A 23,511-nucleotide genomic window follows, 5' to 3' on the forward strand; every position below is an offset into this window, starting at 1 on the left:
CAACTGCCGAATATCTATCTCCAGCCCAGAATTCTCCGTTGAACTCCAAATTCCATGAACTCCAGAGATTCCAACTCTCATGGCCTCTTGGATGTCTGATAGGCACCTAACACTCCCCAGGGTGAAAAGTGAACTTCTGCTCTCACCCATCCCAAACCTGAGTTTCTGCGCCCGCCTCTCCAAGTCAGGAAATAGCAATTCCACACTTCCAGCTGGTCAGATAGGAAAACTCAGGTGTTATCTCTGACTCTCATTTTTTACCACATCAGGTATTCAATTCATTAGACCCATTGGCTCTAACTTCAAAAATTATCCAGAATTCAGACAGTTTTTTCTGCTCCTCTGCTGCCACCTTTGTCTCAGCCACCTCTGTCCTCCGCCCATTTTCACCTTTGTCCCCAAGCAAACTCATTTCCATAGTAGCCAGAGGGAGCCTGTAAACAAAAGTCAAATCATTTTACTCCTCCCTCAGATACCCATCTAAGCTTTCCCATCTCAGAGAAAAGTCCAAGTGCTTACAGGGGCCTCAAAGACCCCATATACAGTTTGCTTTCTCCCTCTTCCTACTATCCCTCCTTCCCACCCAACCCCACTCCCTGCACCACCCACTCACCCCTTCTGGTTTCAATACTTTAGTCTCCTTGCTGATAATGAGTCTTCCAGCCAAGCTCAGCCTCAGGGACTTGCATTTGCTAGAACTTTCCCACCAACCCCCTAGTTCACCACTTACCCCCTCATCTAATTAAAGTCTTTGTTCAAATGTCCCCTTCTCAGTGGGTTCTCGGTGAGACTTTTTTTTTTAATGTATTATTTTTTTAATTGAAGTATAGTTGATTTACAATGTTTCAGGTGTACAGCAAAGTGATTCAGTTATGTATATATATGTATTTTTCAGATTATTTTCCATTATAGGTTATTATAAGATATTGGATATAGTTCCCTGTGCTACACAGTAGGTTCCTGTTGTTTATCTATTTTATATATAGTAGTGAGTATCTGTTAATCCCAAACTCCTAATTTATCCATCCCCCCTTCCCCCTTTGGTAACCATAAGTTTGTTTTCTATGTCTGTGAGTCTGTTTCTGTTTTGCAAATATGTTCATTTGTATAGTTTTTTAGATTGGGTGAGACTTTTTTTTTTCTTTTTAATGACCAACCTACCTAAAATGACATCTGCCCACTATGGGCGGTCTCCACCCCATCCCTGCTTCATTTTCCTCTCCAGCACTTCTCTCTCTCTGACTCACCATCTATTTTACTTATGTATCTATTTATTGGCAGTCTTTCCCCACTGGAATGTTAGCACCTTGAGGGCAGGGAGCTTTGATCCTTTTATTCACTGCTTCACTCCCAGCCTCTAGAAAGGAGTGGGATACATAAAAGGCAGTCACGAATTCTTTGTTTAATGAGTGCATAAATGAATGCATTCACAACTACTGAAGCCTATGTACCTAGAGCCCATTCCATGCACTGAATCTTGAATACTGTTGGGGTCAGTGCTCAGAATATTTATCATTTAAATAGTGTGTGTGTGGAGGTAGCAGGGGAGCATTTCACAAAGAGGCCTTGCTCTACAGACTGATCCCTAAAAACACGATGCGCTGGGGGGTACACACTCCAGACTGAGGAGCTGCCAGAAAGATGCAAAGTATAGAAGCGTTCACAGGAAGGGCCCTGGGAAACCACCCAACACTGCCTCCTACAACACTGAGGTCTGTGCCAGAGCAAAATCTAGTTCAGGTATGAGGCTGGGCTTCAGTGGTGGGAGAGAGTTGGACTTTTGAGCTATAGCTTTTGAACTGGTACAAAGACGTTTCCTCAGACCCAGGGAGGCAATAGCAGGGGGTCAGGCGCTCCCTCCAACCCCCAAGGCTGTCTGTTGTTCTTTATCCTTTACAGTCGAAAGGAATTCAGAAAGAAACAGCATAACTAAACACTTTCCAAACAGTGAGGCTCGTACTGACTGCTGGTGTTGGTGATTCCCGGGAGATTCCCGGGAGTCTGGTCTCCCTGTACCAGTGGCTTTCCACCTTGTTTGGCTGTGACTGCAGGAAGGAATACATTTTATAGCCCAGGCCTCTCAGTGCAGATATGAATGTTTAAAATAAAAAATACTCAAGCTTCCTGTGGATGAGGCACCCAGATGATTCCTGTTTCGTTCCCTTTCATTTTATTATTACTACTTTCTTAATGCTGGCTGATGGAGCAGGATTAGGGCAAAGCAAGTGAGGAACTTCCAGCGGCACAGAACTTAAGGGGGAGCCGACAACCACAACAACCACAATGAACCACAGTTAATAGAGAAAAATGCTATTTTAAGTCAATATTTTTAAAAGCCCAGGTTAAGGCAAACAATCCATCAATATGATGTGGAGACTTTACGTAAAGGCAGATAGTTGTGTTTTATGACCCTGGTCAGTGGCACCCTTAGTTACTGTTACAGTGTCCTTTGCAGTCAGCCGCGCATCCCCTCCAGCTGTGTGTACAAGGGTTGACAATGGCCTGGGAAAGATTGAGCAGCATGGGGGCTTTAAAGTCATGCTTTTTTTTTAATTAAAAAAATTTTATTGATGTACGTATGTATATATGTGTATCTGAATATATATATATATATATATATATGTTCTGTTTCAGATTCTTTTCCATTATAGGTTATTACAGGATATTGAATACAGTTCCCTGTGCTACATAGTAGCACAGTAGTTGTTTATCTCTTTTACGTACAGTAGTGGTGTCATGCTTTTTGATTGTAGAACATATATTAACTTATTCTACTTGGTTCAAAATATGGGAGTGTGTCTTGATGAGTGGCTATAGGGGCACATTTCTCCTTTGGCCTCAGGCTCCAACATGGCTCAGCACAGCACTGTGGGTTGACTTATGCCCACATTTATTTCCTACACAGCTACCCTGTAACCTGCCTTCCTGGGGTCTGTGGCTCCACCAGCCTGGAGAGTTCACTTGATGTCAACCCCGTCCCACCCACCAGTCTCCTAGACAGCCCACCACCCCACACACCTGGAAACTCTCTCACCTGCATGGGGCTCTGCGTCCCTGCTTCTCTTCCAAGAACTTTTTTTTTCTTAAATGATCTATTGAATTATATATCCGTGTAAACACACACATTTTTAAATCATAAAGAGGGCTCATTTTATTTGGGGTTTAGTTAACAGAAACATATCTAAGTGGTTTCAGCAGAGTAAAGAACTATTACTGAATTGACATGAGACATAATATGCTGGGGCTCTGAAGGGAGTTTTCAGGGTTCTTCATCTGCGCACCTCACTTACATCATGGGAGCAGCAGGTCAGAGAGGAAAGTTCTATAATCAGATCCTTCAAACAATAACACCAGTGGGGCTTCCCCTCCCTGGTGGCGCAGTGGTTGAGAGTCCGCCTGCCGATGCAGGGGACACCGGTTCGTGCCCCGGTCCGGGAAGATCCCACATGCCGCAGAGCGGCTGGGCCCGTGAGCCATGGCCGCTGAGCCTGCGCGTCCGGAGCCTGTGCTCCGCAATGGGAGAGGCCACAGCAGTGAGAAGCCTGCGTACCGCAAAAAACAATAAAATAAAATAACACCGGAGATACAAAGAGTGCGCTCTGTGTTTTGCTGGTGGAAACTTTCAATTGTAAAGAGGTGATTACCCTGTCCAAGGTTGCTCAGAGTGGCATTGAATTAAAATTCCAAGTTTGTTTCCCCCTCTGGTGTTTAGTATTTTTTTTTTTTAATGTTATAGTTAAACATGTTTGCAGACTTCCCTGGTGGTGCAGTGGTTAAGAATCCACCTGCCAATGCAGAGGACACAGGTTCGAGCCCTGGTCCGGGAAGATCCCACATGCTGCAGAGCAACTAAGCCCGTGAGCCACAACTACTGAGCCTGCACTCTAGAGCCTGCAAGCTACAACTACTGAGCCCATGTGCCACAGCTACTGAAGCCTATGTACCTAGAGCCCATGCTCTGCAACAAGAGAAGCCACCCGAATGAAAAGCCCATGCACCACAACGAAGAGTAGCCCCCGCTCGCTGCAACTAAAGAAAGCCTGTGCATAGCAACAAAGACCCAATGCAGCCATAAATAAATAAATAAATAAATAAATATATATATATATATATATATATATAAAAATAAGTAAATAAATAAATAACTTTATTAAAAAAACAAAAACATGTTTGGACCACAATGAGCCTTTAAGTGAGGGAGGTCATCAGAGTGGATACAGTTTTCATCTAGTGTCTCCTAACCTTAGATCTAATCTTAGATCTAATCCTATTTGCATTTCTTTAGGTTCAGATTTAAGCTTAGCAGATCGACTGTGTTAAAAAGTTCCAAGTTCACAATTAACTGCAGTGGAGATGACTAAGTTGCTTTCAGGAAGCCAGAGTACTCATGGACCAGTGCAGATTTCAGAGGACTGTGAAATAACATGCATAATTATAGTAGGCCAATGAGAAGTTCAGCCCGTCTAGGGGAAAAATAATGTATACCTTTGGGAAGTCATCAAGCAGCAGCAATATGCCCTATCTAAGAAGATCTTAAAAGCTGTTTTCTCTGGTTCAGATAAATGAGCGGATGTGGCTGGTCTGATGTGTTTTGACAAAGTGCTCCAAAGACACTGTGCTTAACAGGCTGAAAAGCCACTGCTCCAGCAATTCCCGTCTTCTGAGAGCCACGTAGCCAGATTTCACAGGTCTCGCACAGGATATGAAAGCAGATTATGAAAGTGCAAGGGATGTGGGCAATTTCAGAACCACAGGTAAAATGCAGGATTTTACATTCAATCAGCTGTGCTGTAAAAACTGCTTTGGTAAAATAGACATCAACTTCAGAGGTCCCCCAAGCACAGCAAAGGCAGTGGGTTCACAATGTGATGGATACAAATTGATAAAATAGGGTGGGAGAAATTACAGTCTTCTATGAAATAGAAGGAAAAACATATGTGCACACACATTCATGTATCAGTCCATCCATACATACAAGAGCAAAAGCCTGGCATGAAGTCTACTCCAAGTGGGTAATGAAAAATCATTCTAATAGGTTAGTTTTTACCAACGTCATATTGTTTTTTTGACTGAGTTAATTTGAGGTAAAACCCTTTCACCCAAAGCTGAATGAGTTAAGGTAATGCCTCACTATTTGACAGCAGTCATATTTGCTTGATCCTAAATCCCTAAAAACCAGACGGCACAAGAGTACAAGAGTTAATTGCCAGTGGTTCACTATTTGTACCAATGTTTTCTTAGCCTCCACCCAACATTTCTAAGGAAAAGTGAAAAGCATTACCCAATGAAAAGAAATTCTTCATAGACCATTGAAACCACAATAGAAAGATAAACTTGTAAGCGGTGGTTTTGTGGTCATATCAAGATAGGTGATATGTACTAACTCGTAAACGTTTTTCCCTTGGGTTGAATTTACCTCCCTATCAGGTGTGTCTACTCTGTCCAAGATTACCCTCATATAGTTGTTTAAAAAACAAAAACAAAAATAACTTGCTTTTCAATGACCAGATCCTGTAGAGTTGAGAGTTAGTTGTCATGATAAGTGTGGTATAAATCATGATCTGCTAATAAAACAGTGAGATGTAAAAACTCCACCTGTAAAGCTATGGGACTGATTTCACTAATAATCATTCAACACAGTCTCATTCTTCTTGACATTCAACTTGTTCTAGTCAAGTTAGAAAAGACATGACTAAGGGCCAATTATTTCCTTAGTCAAATATTCTTAAATGTGAATCCACCAAGTTTCTATGTTAAAATGAGACCCTTATATATTGATAAAAAGGGGGACGGTTCACTTCGGTCATTCGAAGGTATCTTGAACCCTTTCCGTTCTGTACAATGTTATAATTTAGTTGGAAGGAAAAGACAAGCACAGAAATATCTCTGATAACACAACTGTGGCTTCACTATTACACAATTGTTTAGTATTATTTTTTACTATAAAGTGTATTAAAATGTTACATTTATATAGCACTTTACTTTTTTCAGTGTTTAGGGCTATCCTTTAATTAAATTTTAACAATAATCATGTGCGTTTAGTCTATATTTCTTGCTCTACCCAGATATAATGCCCTCTGGGCCTGTCCCCATACTGGATAGGAAATGGATGTTATTATTTATAGAAAAAGAAACTTGTGAGAAGCTGTTACAGGGAAGATTGTTGAGTGTGTGGGTGTGTGGAGCTGTAAATATGTGAAGGTGATTCAGAATCAGCTGGTGTTCAGTTTTGCCTCCAAAGTTTCCTTACCTATCTGGGCCCTACATTGCCTCACCTGAAAAACATGAATGATAATACTTATCTTGCATTATTATTGAGAAGTTTGAGTGAAATTGTGCATGTAACTCACGTAGTATGTTGTCTGGCACCTAGTAAATCATCCAAGTAATAACTTTTATTGGTAATTATAGCTGAGCACAGAAGAGTCAAGTGGGAATTTAAAGGCATTCTGAAATTCTGAAAAGTCAGTAATAATGTAAAACTATGGATAGCGTTACAAGCCCGTAAGTGGATAATCCAAGTTAATTAGTTCCCAAAATTCTTTGGTTTGAGTCCATTCAGGTTTAGCAACATGAGGTTGTCTCTTTCCTTTATGTAACTATAGGACATAAGATGCCCAAAGCAACCCTGCATTTAAAGATGGAAAGTAGAAAAATATAAAAGTTGAATTGTTTCAGCTTTTGCTTTCCCTTATCAGTTGACTCTGCAATGTATTACAATATCCAAGTTCTTACTTTAATTGATAGCATTGGGAAAGCTTAATACATCAAATTTTAGGCATTCCTTCTGTCCTGATTAGAATTCACTCTTTATATGTGTGTCTCCCCTAAATTCCTTGAGAGGAAGAGTCTAATCAAGTGTTTTGCACACTCAAATTAGGCATATAATAAATGCTGTTGGACCCAAACTGATTCAGAATGGTGTATTGGAAATTTTTATGCCATTAGTTGTTCACTTTTAGGTTCTAGGGTGGAGAGAAGGCAGTAGGAATTAGTCATTCACTGCTCCTTGTGTATCTGGAATCCTAAATTTAATTTCTCGCAGTTTGGCTTCTTGAGTAAGCTTCGTAAATCATATAACCCCTTGGTCTTACTGGACAAAAAACAAACCAGAAAAACAAAGACAAAAGCCTCTCATCAATTCTATATTCTCTCACTTTCTGCCAATATCCATTGTAGCTCACACAGGCTGTGTATGTGAAATAAACTTCATGAGCCACATTGCCTTGTTTGCAGTGTGAATGTGAGACTTGCTTAATTTATAACTTCTAACTTAAAGACTTTCCATAGATTGGTGGTTCAGAAAATTATCCCTGTGGAAGCAGCACAGCTTTAATAATCACACCTCAACTTTGCTGGGCAAATGCAAATGGCTGACAAGGAAATGCCCCAGAAGCACACAGAGCCAGTGAGAGGCAGGTGTACACAATACAAGTGCTGAGGACACTTCAAGGGTACCATGTAAGATACTTCGTAATATAGTAAAAAGAGCTGGGAAACAACCATAGGGAACTTGCTGAACTAATGGGACTCATCTAAGGGGCTCGGTTTGAACATATATAATGACGTCAAGACTGAGAAATTACAGTTATCCTGGTCTTCAAAGATACTTCATAAGAAAAAAAAAAAATTTCCCATCCAATATTCACAATGATGCTCAAAGCCAAGCCATGACTTTGGAGTAGACACATGCCAGGGCCCCTTTTGTCTTGGTGCCCTCTCTCTGATTTTCCACCAAGAAAATCTCTAGTCCCCACCTCTGTCTTTTGAAAGCTACCCAGTGCCCAAGGCCAAGGTCAAATACTACTTTCTCCAAAGTAGTTTTTTGATTCTCACTTCTTGATTAAGTTTTGTCTTAGTCTATTTGGGCTGCTGTAACAGAAGTACCATAGCCTGGGTGGCTTATAAACAACATAAATTTACTGCTCACATCTTTAGAGGCTGGAAGTCCAAGATCAGGGTGCCAGCATGGTCTGACTCTGCTGGATTCCTCTTCAGGGTTACAAACTTCCAACACATGGCAGAGAGCAGAGAGAGAAAGCAAATGGTCTTATGACCCTTATAAGGGCACTAATCCCATTCATGAGGGCTCCACCCTCATGACTTCATCTAATCCTAATTACCTCCTTTGGGTCTACCACCTAATACCATTGGACAGGGAGGGAAAGTAGAGCGACTATTTTTTTCTCTTTCTCCTGGGCTCTCCTGATGCCATTTTTGAAACTTGATTCTCACTGTTATAAAAATATTTTTTTGTATTACAATATTTATGTTCCCACTGGATAGATTGGAAGATCTTCGATAAGTCTTGCTTATTTAGAGGAGGGGGGGTGGAGAACACATTATCTTGCCCAATGCATAGAGTAGGGGCTAATAATGAATTTAATCATTAAATATATAATAAGTATCAAAATAAATAATTAATCAAAGTCTTAACCATAGAAACTGTGCTTAATTTTTTTTTTCCTTCCAATTTCACATGGCCAGAATGCAAAAATCTGCAGTTACAAAGGTTTGGTTTTTCTCTAGACAAATCTCAGTGGAAACCAAATGATCATATACAGATATCTCTCTTGTTTGTGTGCCCTCAGCTCCAAACAGCATCGATGCTTTTCTTAAGGCTCTTGTGTTTGCTGCTTACCAAGGAAGAAAGGGCCCTTTAATTCTAGCCAGGCTTGGTCACATGCTCATTCAGGAGCTTAAAATTATAAGAGGGGTAAGGGATGTTCACACTTGTCACTGCAGTTTCACTAGGATGGGTGCAGCTCCTTTGCACCCTGAGGGTTATACCCAGCATACCCATTGGAATAGCTGTGTGCCCTACAGAGACTCTTCTTAGATACCCTGACCTCAGACTTTGTCCTGTTATTCATAGTTGTCCTTGCTAACTTCCTCCTCAGTTCCTGATTCAGTAGTTGGTCTTCTTACAGTGTTTTGACTGTGTGCATACCTGCTGTATCCTCTTCCTGGTGCACCAGGAGAGGTTTTTAACTCTTGCCTGATATGAACATCTTCCCTGGGAGAGGTGTTGGAACCATTCCCTCTCTTGTTGACTGTACCAGTGAATTCTTCTCAGCATCAGTGAGAATAAACCTGCTTGGGCTCCCTCCTTTGCTCTGGAAGCCACTGTGAATGCTGCCCCATCCAGAACTCAATATCCCCTTCTCAATTGAATGGATGCCCTTGGGATGCCAGGTGTTGCTTAAATCTTTATTACTTGGTCTAGAGAAAGCTTATTACTTACAATAAACTATGTGGACATTCAATGCCCGGAGTGTGCTAGGAGATACTACAAGTCACAGTTGCCTCTTATTGATTTTGCATTTTCTCTCCTCCCCCCTCATGCTGTTGGCATGCCTCTGTTGTGTGCTATAAAATCTTTGAGAATGTTATTGTCATCTATTCTCCTTAGTCCTATACTCAAAGGCTCTAGCTATAAAATGAATCCCATTACTTTAGCTCTTGAGGTCTGGCAATCCATTTTGTATTTTCTGCTGAAGATTTTGACCTGCCACTAAATTTTGAGTATGGGTGACACTGCTAAAATTTAATCAGTAAAGGTCTCTCATCTTAGATGAGACTAGGAAACATTTCAGTTTTATCCATTTCACTCTTTGTACCAAACTTGATGTCACATAATTGCTGGTCAGTCTAACACTTTCATACAGTAAATCTTTCCAAATTAGAAAATATGCTATAATTAAAAAAATCAATAGCAGCCCTAAATATCTGTAAGAACCTGTTAGAAAACTTAACAGTAGAAGATCTCAAATTCAGCGGCTACAGAACTATAACATTCTTGGAAGTTATTTCAACCAAAACTGCTTGAAATCTAAATGCAGAAACTTATAGAAGTGATAAAAGTGTTATCTATTGAGAGACTTTGTGTAAAAACTTCACATTGAAAAGATGTAAGTTCTTCCCCAACACACTTATAGATTGAATACAGTTCCAGGTAAAAAACCCAATTCATTAAGGATGAGGCAAAATATAGGAAATAAAAGTTAATCTAAAGTTTATCTGGAAAAAATCAATGGGTGAAGCAAAAAAACTTAGGAAAAGCATAATAAGAGACAAAATTTATCTTCAATTATGCAACAAAGGATGGTACTGGTGCCAAGCATTTTATACAAAGCTATGGCAAAGCATGAGAGAATTCCACTGAAAGTTATTGCTGGTTATCCCATAAGCTGTAAAGTGAGAATCAACACATTAGTAAGAGTTCTGTTAAGTTCAATGTTTTCCAACAATCATAGGACTCAAATGAAAATCCACCATAAAATAAACCAGGATGAAGTAAGTACTCATATCAGATGAGAGCCTCACACAGTGGTACCTTTCATTCTTCAGCATTTAATTTTAAAGGCAAGAAATTAAACAGGTTTGGGGGATGTCTTTGGATATTAAAATGTTTGCTCCTGAAAATAAAGGCTGAGTTGTTTTCACATGGTAACGGGAAGGACAAGTCATTTTGCCAGCCCGTATTATAGCCCAGACATAGATGTATTCACTTTAACAATTTTAATAGTTAAATAGTACCAAATTCCAGCACCCTGTGACTTTACTTTGGGAACTAATGTCATATTAAACCTAATTCCTGTTCTTCTTAACAGTTACATTTATTCTCTTTGTCATGGGTAACTCCTACCTGGAAATTAAGCCTTTACAATGACAGGGAGTTCCTGTCAGGATGATTTTGGCACGATACTTAATGAACCCGTTTTTGGCCTTTACAGAATGAACTGTCTGAGCTTTTAAAAGTCATCGTCAATATGTGTCTGTCAGATAGAGAGGGACACACTGATTAGTAGCATGTGTCACCTATTTGTTTAGCATTTACTGTCAGTACATACCTTTATCAAAAGCAATATTCTCTTCCTGGAATTTATTTACAGATGTTGATAACATCACCAACTGTGCTTTAAAGACAGTAGGAAACAATAAATTCTGAGTATAATCAGTCCTTGTTTCTCCTTGTTAAAGAAAAAATAAATGAAAGAAACTATTTCAGTAGAAGAGGGTTCAAATGTGTCTAATTTCATTTCTTATACTACAAAATATGTCATAAGATCATATAAAAAGAAAATAAAAAACAATTAATAGCTAGAAAATACATTAAAATTATAAACTTTATACCAAATAGTTAAAATAGAAGGATTTGGAGACTGAGAAATCTAGGTTGAAGTCCAGCTCTGCCCATACTAGTTGTGTAATTTGGTGAAGTTTCTTGACCTAGCAAAATCTCAGTTATTGGGGATATAAGTATCTACCATGTTAGAACAATATAAGCATTAAATGAGTTATAGAATCCAAGTACTTAAACATAGGGCCTCGCAAAAAATATTAACCCTCAGTACCTTGGAACCATTATTATTTTTATGGTTTTGTTCAGATAAAGACAGTGAATTTTCTATTTTCCATGAAGAATGTTCTTCTGTGTTAACTGTCATAAAGTCACTGGAGCAAGCTGAGGTTGTGAGAGGTTCTGCTCTATCCCATAGTTCATGAGTTAGGTAAATAATAATTACTGATCATTGAAGTAGACCTCACTCTCTATGGTCCAAATAAGGGGATATAGCATAAAAGTAGGAACAGAGATTTTTATCTTTAGACATCCTGGGTTTAAATCCCTACTCTAGCAGTTACTTATTAGCTGTGCAAGTTTGGGCAAGCTTCAAATTTTTGTCTACAAAATGTCAGTAATAATCTTTGCTACTTGCTAGAACTATGCAATAGGACATGCAATAAATGTTCATTAATCCTGTTGTTTTATTTTGCCCCATAAGAAGAGGAAACAGTAGCTCTGATGGCCTACGAAACTGGCCAGTGGTCATGCAGCTGGTAAGTGGCAAAGATTTAGAGGTTTTACTACCTCTTTGGGGTTTAGTGTTAGCGGGGGAGATAGGGTGCTTGGACATGCAGTGAATTAAACAACTAAATTAAAACGGGTATTTAAGAAGAATCCACAGAGAGGTTGGATTTTGAAAGACAAGTAAAGTATGGATATGTAGAGATAAGAGAAAAACATAAGCCCATTTAACTATAACTTATATAATTATGCTTTTTTATTAGGACCGGCATTGAGTATGATCAATAGTTATGAGTTAATAATAACCCAGCAAACTAGAATCCAATATCAGAGCTGGGTACTTAAGGGAACGTTGTGTTTGGTGATCTTGACATCATAAGTCACAGGATAAAGATGATGTTCAGTGCCTGATGTTGAAAATTGTCTCACTCCATGGAGAAAAATTAGTTTTATCTCAATATCAAATTGTATAAATTCATAATCTAGAATAGTATATTGACCACCATAAGAAAAATATTTCTTAAACAAGATACACAGAGGCCAAACCATAAGTTGAGAATTTGATGTATTTGACTACAGCAAAATAAAAGATTACTACTTTGAGTAAGGACATCATAAACATAGGTGAAAGCTGGGACAAGGTAATTGCAGCAGGTATCCAGAGTATGCAAGAAACTTTAGTCCACATCCACTGGAAGGGCAAAATCACAAAATACAAAAAAAAAAAAAAAAAAAGAAAAGAAATGGACAGAGGAGAGGATTAGGCAATTCATAGGAGGCAAACAAATGGTAAGACTTGTAAAAATAAGTTAGACCTTACTAATTGTGATGGTTAATTCTCTGTGTCAACCTGACTGGCCGTGGGGTGGGAGAACCCTGACTGATACACTAATAATCAAACATACAAATGAAAACAGTAAGGATAGACTGCTTTATACCCATCAGTGTGGAGAATGCTGCAAAGTCAAATAAAATTAAATCCTGGGGAGGATGTGGGCAAAGAAGCACTCACATCCCATGTAAACAGGTGCAGGCGCTTTGGAGCTGGATTGCAAAAAGCCCCAGGACCCAGTGTTTCTACCCCTGGGCAAATAAGAGGGGAAAATTCTCCCACAGGACCATAAGGAGACCATCCCAGGAATTAACTCAAGCACTTGGTGTGGACAGAGAAGCTGGAAGTATTCTAGTCTCCATAATTTGAGTCATCGATAAAAGAAAACATGGTTGATATACCCAAAGAACCATTAGGCAGCAGTCAGAAGTAATGAACTGGATGGTTACCCAAACCTAATGTTATTTGAAGAAAGTTTCTTTAAAAAGTTATTATAACACATAGGTGTTTTTTAAATTATGCATGCAGAAATACCACCTTTTATCTAATAAGGATAGAGAAGATAAATAGGATGGTTATACATTTAATATGTTAAGAGGATATATTGGGGTAGGCATGGCATGGATGGGTATGGGGATAGAGGATGAAGGAAAAAATAATAAAATAAAATTGAACAAAAGAGGGACCTCACTAAAAGCCTTCTTAAGCGTGTGCCATGAACTAATGTGTGACCAAGATGCAAGTGATGAGTGGATGCACCAAGGAATCCTGAAAAGAAGGGGAGAAACCTGACAAATAAACAGTACCTTAGCCAAGTCATGAAGATCCACGTCAACAGGGGAAAGTCACGTGGACGGTGTGCACCCTTGTTCTGATGTGATGAAGTGCTCTCTTCTCTTCTGGGGTCTTCCTCCCCAAAACCTACAATCTCAGTCTTATCATGAGAAAATAGAAAGATACATCCCAATACTGGACATTCTACAAAACACCAGACCAGCATTCATCAAAACTGTCAAAATCATCAAACACAAGAAAAGTCTGAGACACTGTCTCAGCCAAGAGGAGTCTGAGGAGACACGATGACCAAAGGCAACGCGGGATCCTGGTGGATGGGTTCCTGGGACAGAAGAAGGACATCAGAAAAAAACTGAAAAGGAAATTGAAGAAACTATGGACATTAGTTAATGATGATGTACCAATATAGGTTTAAAATTGTGATAAATATGCCATACTAATATTAGATGTTAATAATAGGGGAAAAATTGGATGTGGGGTATATGGGAACTCTCTGCACTATTTTCTCCATTTTTCTAAAACTATTCTAAAAGGTATAGTCTAGGGGCTTCCCTGGTGGCGCAATGGTTGAGAGTCCGCCTGCCGATGCAGGGGACACGGGTTCGTGCCGTGGTCCGGGAAGATCCCACATGCCGCGGAGCGGCTGGGCCCGTGAGCCATGGCCGCTGAGCCTGCGCATCTGGAGCCTGTGCGTACCGCAAAAAAAAAAAAAAAAAAAAGAAAAAAGAAATGGAGAAATCGAAGCTGATGGAGCTTAAACCCAAGGCTTTATGATCCGGATATAATCCAAGAGGAAAGAGGACCAGATGCTAAAGGCTCACTACCATAAACTGAATATTTTTGTGTCGTCCCACCCAAGCTGCAACTTCATGTGTTGGGACCTAATCCCCAATGTGATGCTATTTGGAGGTGGGGCCTTTGGGAATTGAATCATCATGAAGGTGGAGCCCTCAAGAATAGGATTAGTGCCCTTATACGAAAGGCCCCACAGAGCTTCCTCATCCCGTCTGCTATGTGAGGACACAGCAGGAAGGTGGCCGTCTGCCAGGAAGAGGGCCCTTACCAGACTCCAGCCCTGCTGGCACCCTGATTCAGACTTCCAGCCTCCAGAACTGTGAGAAATAAACTTCTGTTGTTTATAAGCCACCACCCAGTGTATGGTACTTTGTTGTAGCAGCCAAGCAGACTTAGATATCCACCAAGAAAGAAGGAAATGATTTTAAGCTGGATGAGAAGGGAGCTGGAACAGGGTCTCTGCATGATGCCTGTGGACTGAAAGGGCAGCCCCACCTGTGGAAAGAGCTCAAAATGCCTCATCACTGATTTGGGATCACCAGGGAAGCTTGTCCTCTCTGGTGCTTAAGTGGGGAAATTTTTCTCCTTTGAGAAACCAGACGTGTTTGAGGGCAGGGTCTGAACTTACAGCTTGTCTGTTGTAAAGAAACTTGAGCTGAAAAGAATAAACTGAAGACTTGTCTAGAAACCCTGAGGATCCTAGCATTAGGTGAACATAACACTTTTCTGCAAAGCTTTTCCACACAGTGGATCATGCAAGAACCCCTTAGGAAAGAAGAGAAACCCCACTGATGATAAGCTCAGAGTTCAAAAATGTCAAGGACAAGACAAATGAGTCACCAGGAAGGAGTCAGCACTTTCAGCAGACTAAATGATTGGGGGTCCAGGAATTTGAGTGACTAGAGCAAGCTGAAAGAAACCATAAAATAAGAGACTATAAAATTTTTAAAAGCCCCAAATAGAATTTCTAGAAATGAACAAGTATAGTCACTATAAGTAAAGCCACCCGGGAATGTTTGACTGACTCAAGAATTGTCCCTATGCTCCTTGGACATTTCCGGATAAACACCTTGCGTACTGTGTCTGGAGAGTGATCTGAAATCTTGCTGTTCTTTTGACAGATCATCTCTTCTGTAGTTTACACCGTGGAACCACTGAGATGGCTTCATTCTCCCCCAATTTTTATCCTGAGTGAGTTTGCTTTGATCGAAAAGTACTTCATAATCCCCCCCCCCTTTTTTTTTTTTTTGTTTGCAGTACGCGGGCCTCTCACTGTTGTGGCCTCTCCCATTGCAGAGCACAGGCTCCGGACGCGCAGGTTCAGCGGCCATGGCTCACGGGCCCAGCCGCTCTGCGGCATGTGGGATCTTCCTGGAGCAGGGCACGAACCCGCGTCCCCTGCATCGGCAGGCGGACTCTCAACTGCTGTGCCACCAGGGAACCACCCCCCCTTTTTTCTTTTACAACAAGAATGTCATAAGTGTATTTACTATTTATCTTAATGACTCTATTTTATGATCACATAATGATAAAATTATTTTACCCTTTCACCTTCACCTCCAGTGGCCAGAAGACCTGATTGATACTTAAATTCTCATTCAAAGGATCATATAACCTATTAGGTTGCTGTGATTCCCTCTTCCATGGGCTGGGGACCACCTTGATCCCAGGATACCTGGCACCCTGGAACTATCACAACAGTGCAGTTTTCTTTTATTGTTAATTGAGCCTTGAGTTTCATTCTTCCTGCTGCTGCTGCCATTTCTTGGTGTAGATTAATTATTCCAGCTTGGCATTTTACACTGAGAGATTTTTAACTCTAATTTGAATTAATAAAAGAAGAAAACGCAAATACTTTAGTTAAAAGAAAAAGAACAGCACAGTATCACTAAAAGCTAACATGTACTTTTAATCCTATTCTTTTTATTAACTAAATTTAAAAATAGGAAGTTTTTCTTATTCATCTTTATTCCCCCTAAAAATATTGTATATGTGTTAGATGCTTAAAGACTTACTCAACATTTTAAATAATTCTGCATGTCCAAAAAAATGGAATGTTAGTCGTACAAGACAACCAATTGGTCATAATTCACTGGAACTAAATCCCCAATACCTGCTGCTTAAATAACTAAAATTTCTATAAGTACAAAGATACTCCTAGGAACCCAATCACCTTTTTTAAAAATCGAATCAAAATGTATTTATTTGTTTACTTAGTTATTTTTTTACATACCTACACACACAGAGAAAACCAACCAAATTATATTTCAAAGGCCAGACCCTATCACAAGTTATTTACCTTCAGGAATGTTCTGGGTAGCGTCAGGCACCAGCCCAACTTAGAGAACAGGAACTGACACAATAGCCACTCACCCCAGAGACCTCAACTGTCAGGACTCTCCTCAGCCTTGGACATGTAGTAAGACTGGTCCCAGTGAGGGAAGAGGAGAGAGGAGCTTCTCAGGGTTGGTCCATTTGAAATAAAGCCAGGACAAGTAGAAAGCACGCAGGAAGAGGAAAGTAGGGAGAAAGGAGGGAAGCAATCACATGGTCTAGGTGGCCTGTCGTGTCTGGGGTGGGGGCAGATGAGCCTGGAGAGCCTGGCTCTCCTCATCCTCTGATGGAACCCACAGCCTGTGCTGGTTCCAGTGACACCTCCTGCATGTGTGGGCCACGGTTCAGACCAACTGCAGGCAATGACGTGGGTACCAGTCTTGTGGATTAGCTTATGCCTGTGCTCTTTGGATGGCTCCAGTGAGTACCCTTGTGAGTAATACCACCCTTGGGCCTGGGCATCTGGGTCCTATTATGGGCTCTATGTCTTTGCTGTGTCCAGCCCCTTCTTCTTGACCACACTTGGGATCCCTGGACCCTGGAAAGATGGCCATAACACCGTTTTCTTTCCTTGTTAATTCTACCTGTGTAACATTTCTGCTTCTGTACATGCATGTGTGGAAACCTGACCAACACATAGAACATTGTTTGCCCTGAAAATGAGCCTGTCAAAAAGAATTGGTTGGTTGATGGGGCGGGGGGAAGCAAGTGGATGAGAAGGCATCAGTCACTTTCATACTGACAGTCTTACAGAACAATGATGAACAGGGGCCTTGGAAATGCTGTCATCTTGTCAGTATCTCAGGAGTCTGGGAATAAGTATGCTCTTTAGCAAGTAATTTTTTGACTGTCGTTATTAGAGGCATGATTTTTTTTTTAAATACTTCAAATTAGAATGCAAGATGGTAGCTGGTAATTTTGAACACTTTGGAAAAGGAAGAGAAAGGAGATAAAATTTTCTTATTGTTCATAGTAATTTTTACACTTGAGTCTGTAAACTTTCCTCTAAATGTGATGCGTCATAGTCTAGTGTTGATTTGATGGTAGAGTTTGGAAGATATTGGCTAGTCCATTTTGCCATAATTTCTTCAATTTTTTTCAAAGATGGTGGATCCAAACGAACTCATGAATAAACTGACGGGTGAGTGTCAGGCTATAGGATACACTGATAAAAGGTCTAGAACTCAATGATAATCAGTAGCTCTTCCAAATGAGCTACCTTCCAGGTGAATGGCTGTAGGACAGAGCAGTCGCTTATTAAAAATTGCTTTATCTTTTTAAATTAGGAAATAAAAGTCCCATGAAGTTTATTTTTAGTTTTACTCCCAAACTGTTTCCATAAGGTCTGCCGTTAGGGAAGGTTACTCAAAAATGGCCATCTGTACCTGTGGACTGAAGTTGACTACTGTCTTTGACTACATTCTGTGTGAGTTAGTCCCCATGTGCTGTAGCAGTACCCACATTCTTATAATGAAATTCCAAGGAATATCAATAAACTCCAGACGGATTTGGTTACCTTCTCTCCAGTATTTTCTGAGAGGCTAAACTGGACCACCCTGCTAAATTTATTTAATCGCCTTAATCGGTTTTAATATTTTCAGGGTCTGAACGATTGTGGAGGGAGAAACAGATGTTTTGTGATAGCTCTGAATTTTTCAGGAGTTGCTCCTGAAATAATTACAGATCGGGAATCATACAGTTAAAAGTCATCTTCATTTGAGTCAGTTTGGCAAAATAAAGGTGACAGGAAAGCTGTCTCATTTTGTTTACTTAATCCTTGCATTTCAAAATTGGGACAGAGATCATTTGAGAATGCCCAGGTGCACAGCTGCTACACTTATTATGTTTCAAATTTTTTACCATTTGCTGAAACATGCATATCCTTCTACAGTAATTGAGAGCAACCCATGAATTGTATTCACTTTGTGAAAGTAACAACACGGACTGGAAGAGAATGCAAAGAAAAGAACAGTCTAGTTTGGGGTGTCTTCTGCTATTTCAAGAAAAACTTTGAGTACACATAGTGAAAGAGTTTTCTAAAAAAATATTTTACAGTTTAATGGGAAAAGGTATGCAGATTAATAACAATATGAACAGTAACTATGTGAAAATATAAGATATATTTAGTAATTTTCAACATAATTATTTAAGAAAAAATGTGTGCTCTGAAAGACAAAAAAACGTTAAGATGTTTATGAAGTCTAAAGAAAATATTTGGCAGGGGAGAAGAAAGAAATATCTTTTCAATGAGGGAAATCAAAGCATAAAGGGAGAAATCATATTGGAATCCCTACCTGTACTCAAGGTAGCTTAGAAAGATTTCCTTCTTTCATGTTTTTAGGAATTCATAGTAAATATGGTCACAATGAATGAACACCTGCATCAAACCGATGATTGACTATTCCTATAATTTTAGTTAATAAAGCATATGAGTCAATCTTGGCTCTTTTTATCTCTTAAATCCTATATTCTAACCAATAACCAATCCTGCCACCTTACTTTCATGATCCAGCCAGGATCAACCACCTCTCACCACCTCCTTACCTGCCTGGTCCACTGGCCCACTGAACCTAAATTGTTACCTTTACCCCATTACCAGCCTCCCAGCTTCAGTTCCCCAACAGTCTGTTCTCAACACCAGAGTCAGCATGATCTTTAAAAGCATAAATTAGGTCAGTTCACTTCCTAGTTCAAATACTTCCTATGGCCTTTCAGATACTCAGAGTAAACATCAAAGTTCCCACAGTGACGGGCCATTCTCCTTCTTGCCGGAGCCCTGTTGCTCCACTGAGCTCGTCTTTTGATGCTCAGCCCCTTTCTGGGCTGTAGGCACACTGTCGCTGGGGTGCTCTCTCCCCCCAGAGACATTGAAGATGCTCCTCCCTCACCTGGGGGTCTCCTGACATCTCATCACCTGCCTGCTCCCTCTCAACATCCACTCAGTGAGGACCCCACAATACTTTATTTAGAGCTGAACCCTTGACACTGCATATCCCTGTTTCCTTTATATCGCCTTCTAACATACTCTATATGTATTTACTTATTTACTTTGTTATCTTTCTCTCTCAACTACAAATGAAGGAATTTTTGTCTGTTTGGTTAACTACCAAATTTCCCAATGCCTTAAAGAGGCATAGGCACATTGTAGGGTATCAGTAAATATCTGATGAATGAATGAAAAATCCAACATATTTACAATTTAGTTTTAGAATCATTTACCTAGATATAATCTCAAAAGTGAATCTTAGTTCTGGATCACCTCTAGTTAACAAAAATTAACTCGAAATAATTAATTAAAATTGGTTCTAATTAATTTTGGCAATCTCTGTAGAGCTAGCCACACTAATCAGTTGAGAGTGGAAAAGAAAACCAGAAATCTGTCTCTCTCATTTACAAATAAAATCATATTTATTAGGAACACTTTTCTGGCTGCCAAAGCTTAGCTTGACCTGGAGTTCATGGACATCTGTCTCCTTCACTCAGTGCTTTCCAATTCATTAAAAATCAAAAAGAAAAGAAATTGAGTCAGTGTTTGCTGTGTTTGCTGTTTTGCATGACAAAGGAAAAAAAGGGTCCTTAAGATTAGTTTTTTTTTTAATATTGTAAACACATCCATATATGCTTTCTCGAGTATCTAGGACAGCTAGAACAAGGGTTTTGTGCTCTGACTTAATCCTGGAGAAGGATAAGTCAAGAGTTGGGACATAAGGAATGATGCCAGGAACTGCTTCTCTCTCTAACTCATAGGATCGACTAAGCACAAGTGATTTCTCAAAACTCATAACTGGGAACCGTATTCCCGTTATGCATCTGTTTATAAGCCTGAGCAGGCAAATGAATGTGATCTCTGGTATAAATTTCTTATTAAAAACACAAGTGAGGGACTTCCCCAGTGAGGGACTTCCCCAGTGGTCCAGTGGTTAAGGCTCCGCGCTTCCACTGCAGGGGGCGTGGGTTCGATCCCTGTTCCAGAAACTAAGATCCCGCATGCCGCACGGCGAGCCCCCCCCAAAAAACACAGACACACAAGTGAGAGATAGAAAAGTGGTTGCATAAAAAGCCAAGACACCCAAAGGATAAGTAATTAGCCCTTCTTATGGATTTATGGATATTTACATAACTGCACAGTTTAAGGGATGGATGGATGGATGGATGGATGGATAGATAGATAGATAGATAGATAGATAGATAGATAGATAGATAGATAGATAGATAGACAGGCAGACAAAGACAATCTTACTTCTTTAGACACATAAGTACATTTTCAAGTTTTGTGCATAATTAACATGAGAAATAGTGCTAAGAGTGTACCATATACCAAAAATAGAATTATTATTTGAATAAATTTTCTAACTCGACCAGAAACAATATAATATAATTACAATACACTTGAAATGAAACGGTAAAGCGGGAGCATTTTAATTGGCAAAGCTATCATGTTGGACTTGTGTGATTAATCTTTTAGAGGAATGGCAAATAGATTTTTAATGAGTTTTAAATGTAAGACTGAGATTGATGGATAGTCCACAATTTATCAAGACTGAGGAGTAAGCAGTATGCAAATACAGAGAAGGGAGGGCACCCATGCAGAGTCCACATGGGACAGAGGCAGTTTCTGGGTAGTTAACTTGGTTGTCCTTTTGCTTGCTTCTTTACACTGTGGTGGTTTATTTGCTGTAAACCAAAGTTAAGAAACACATAGACTGGAATGGTAGCAGCTCATTTCTTTGTTGAATCTGTAATTATTTAAACAAAACACTCTATAATATAAAAGTCAGTTACTTTCCACGACCTCAGTAATGGAATTTATTTCCCATTTATATTTCTAACTTCACTTTTTATTTGAATTCCTTTGCTTCAGTTTTCATGTTGACATTTTTTCTCATTGTAGCCTATTTCAGTATCCAGCTTATCATTCTGAAGAATTTCTTCCATAAATGCACTTATAATATCCTAAGACTGAAGCCTGTGGCCACAAATGGTGAACAGTGTCCACTGCCACACCAGGAAGTGGGCAGTGAAGAACAGGGAAGCCAGAAGAGGCCAAGGCCAGGACTCAGGTTGAGAGGAGAAGCTTTGCAGATATCAGTGCTTTTAATAGATCAAATTCAGACTGAATGCCAGGGATCCAGGCCGTGCCTGAAGTGGGAGAGGCAGGTTACCTGAGTCCTCTGCCTGACAAGTCATTAAAAACGAGGCATGAATAGCCTAGACTTTAAAACTAGAACTGTGATCTCTCTAGTCCTCAGCTATTTGCTCTTAGCCAGGAATTATGCCCTCTGTTTGGTCCAAGTGGCCACAACTTGCAGAAGTGTGTTTAGATATCTTTGGATTACAATGAGGAGAGGGGCGTTCATTTGTCAGCAAGGTCAAATTTCAGTGACCCTCTGTGGACGCCTTGAAATCAACCACTATGGTCTGAATGTGTCCCCCTCAAATTCATATGTTGAAATCTTAACCCCCTAATGTGATGGTATTAGGAGGTGGGGCCTTTGGGAGACACTTAGGTCATGAGGATGGGGCCCACAGGAATGGGATTAGTGTCTTGTAATAGAGACCCCAGAGAGTTCCCTCATCCCTTCTGCCATATGAGGACACAATGAGAAGTCTTTGACCAGAGGAGGTTCCTCACCCAACCATGCTGGCACCTTGATCTCAGACTTGCAGCCTCCAGAGCTGTGAGCAATAAATCTCTGTTGTTTATAAGCCACACTCTGTGGGGTATTTTTGTTAGAGTGGCCCAAATGGACAAAGATACCACCATGGCCTGGTCACTCACCTGGTTACCTCCTGCCCTTGTCTTCCTCTGTCACCTTTTGTTAGTTCAACCCAGACCACAGGACTCAATATACCTGGGTATCAAATAACAGTGTAGCACACTGATAGTAACATCACTCTATTCTTCTGTAAATTTTTAAGCTTCACCAGGGATTTCTGTGGATGCTACATAGCATCTCTCAGAAGCAATGACTCAGTCCTTATTTCTTTCTAATCTAAAATTATTTCTTGGAAGATAGTTTCCCCAAGCCTTGAGTGCAAACATTTGAATTTTTACAAATGTCACTCTAGCTTTTGGATCCTCCATCTGCAGTGGCACCGCCGCCAATGTGCAGATTTTCGTGAAGACCCAGACGGGGAAGACCATCACTCTCGAGGTCGAACCCTCGGATGCAGTAGAAAATGTAAAGGCCAAGATCCAGGACAAGGAAGGAATTCCTCCTGACCAGCAAAGACTGATCTTTGCAGGCAAGCAACTGGAAGATGGACGTACTTTGTCTGACTACAACATTCAGAAGGAGTCCACTCTTCATCTTGTGTTGAGGCTTTGTGGTGGTGCTAAGAAAAGGAAGAAGAAGTCGTACACCACTCCCAAGAAGAACAAGCGTAAGAGAAAGAAGGTTAAGCTGGCTGTCCTGAAATACTATAAGGTGGATGAGAATGGCAAAATCAGTCTCCTTCGTTGGGAGTGCCCTTCAAATGAATGTGGTGCTGGAGTTTTTATGGCCAGCCACTTTGACAGACATTGTGGCAAATGTTGTCTGACCTATTGTTTCAACAAACCAGAAGACAAGTAATTGTATATTGGTTAATAAAAGACATGAACTAATGAAAAAAATTTCACTCTATTGTTTACTCATTTATGAGGCGTGTTGGCTGAACTACGGAAAAATCCATGCCAGCTTTGAAATTCAAGGATTTTATAATACTAGTTCATTGGAGCCAGAACATGCTCTAGATGAGTTAGGCCATCCACATTGAAGGGCAGGGGAACAGACTGCACGCTGATCTTGACCCCTTTTCTCTGGGCTTAATCCACCCCTGAGAAAAGCCAGTCACAGAATTCTTGAAGCTAGACTAGCAGAGACATTCTTAGTTCCAATAGCTGAGAGGTTTGTGAGCAACTCTGACTCTGAGTCTTAGTGGGTCTACTCCCACCTGGCCTGTT

General features: G+C 40.2%; 2 protein-coding genes across 3 annotated transcripts in view; both read left to right on the plus strand.

Annotated features, from left to right (window-relative positions):
- Positions 1 to 23,511, plus strand: part of CTNND2 (catenin delta 2) — a gene marked incomplete at its 3' end in the record, with an annotated part of 926,199 nt that overhangs the window by 408,816 nt on the left and 493,872 nt on the right. The gene's annotated exons all lie outside the window — the stretch shown is intronic.
- On the plus strand, positions 17,670 to 23,140 carry LOC309959937 (ubiquitin-ribosomal protein eS31 fusion protein-like; the record flags this gene model as incomplete). The annotated part of the gene is made up of 2 exons (XM_082836482.1): positions 17,670 to 17,706; positions 22,635 to 23,140. 2 exons carry the CDS (start codon positions 17,670 to 17,672, stop codon positions 23,138 to 23,140), a joined length of 543 nt encoding a protein of 180 aa, XP_082692608.1.

Source organism: Leucopleurus acutus (genome assembly GCF_964270905.1).
Source record: "Leucopleurus acutus genome assembly, chromosome: 3".
Classification (NCBI taxonomy): Eukaryota; Metazoa; Chordata; class Mammalia; order Artiodactyla; family Delphinidae; genus Leucopleurus; species Leucopleurus acutus.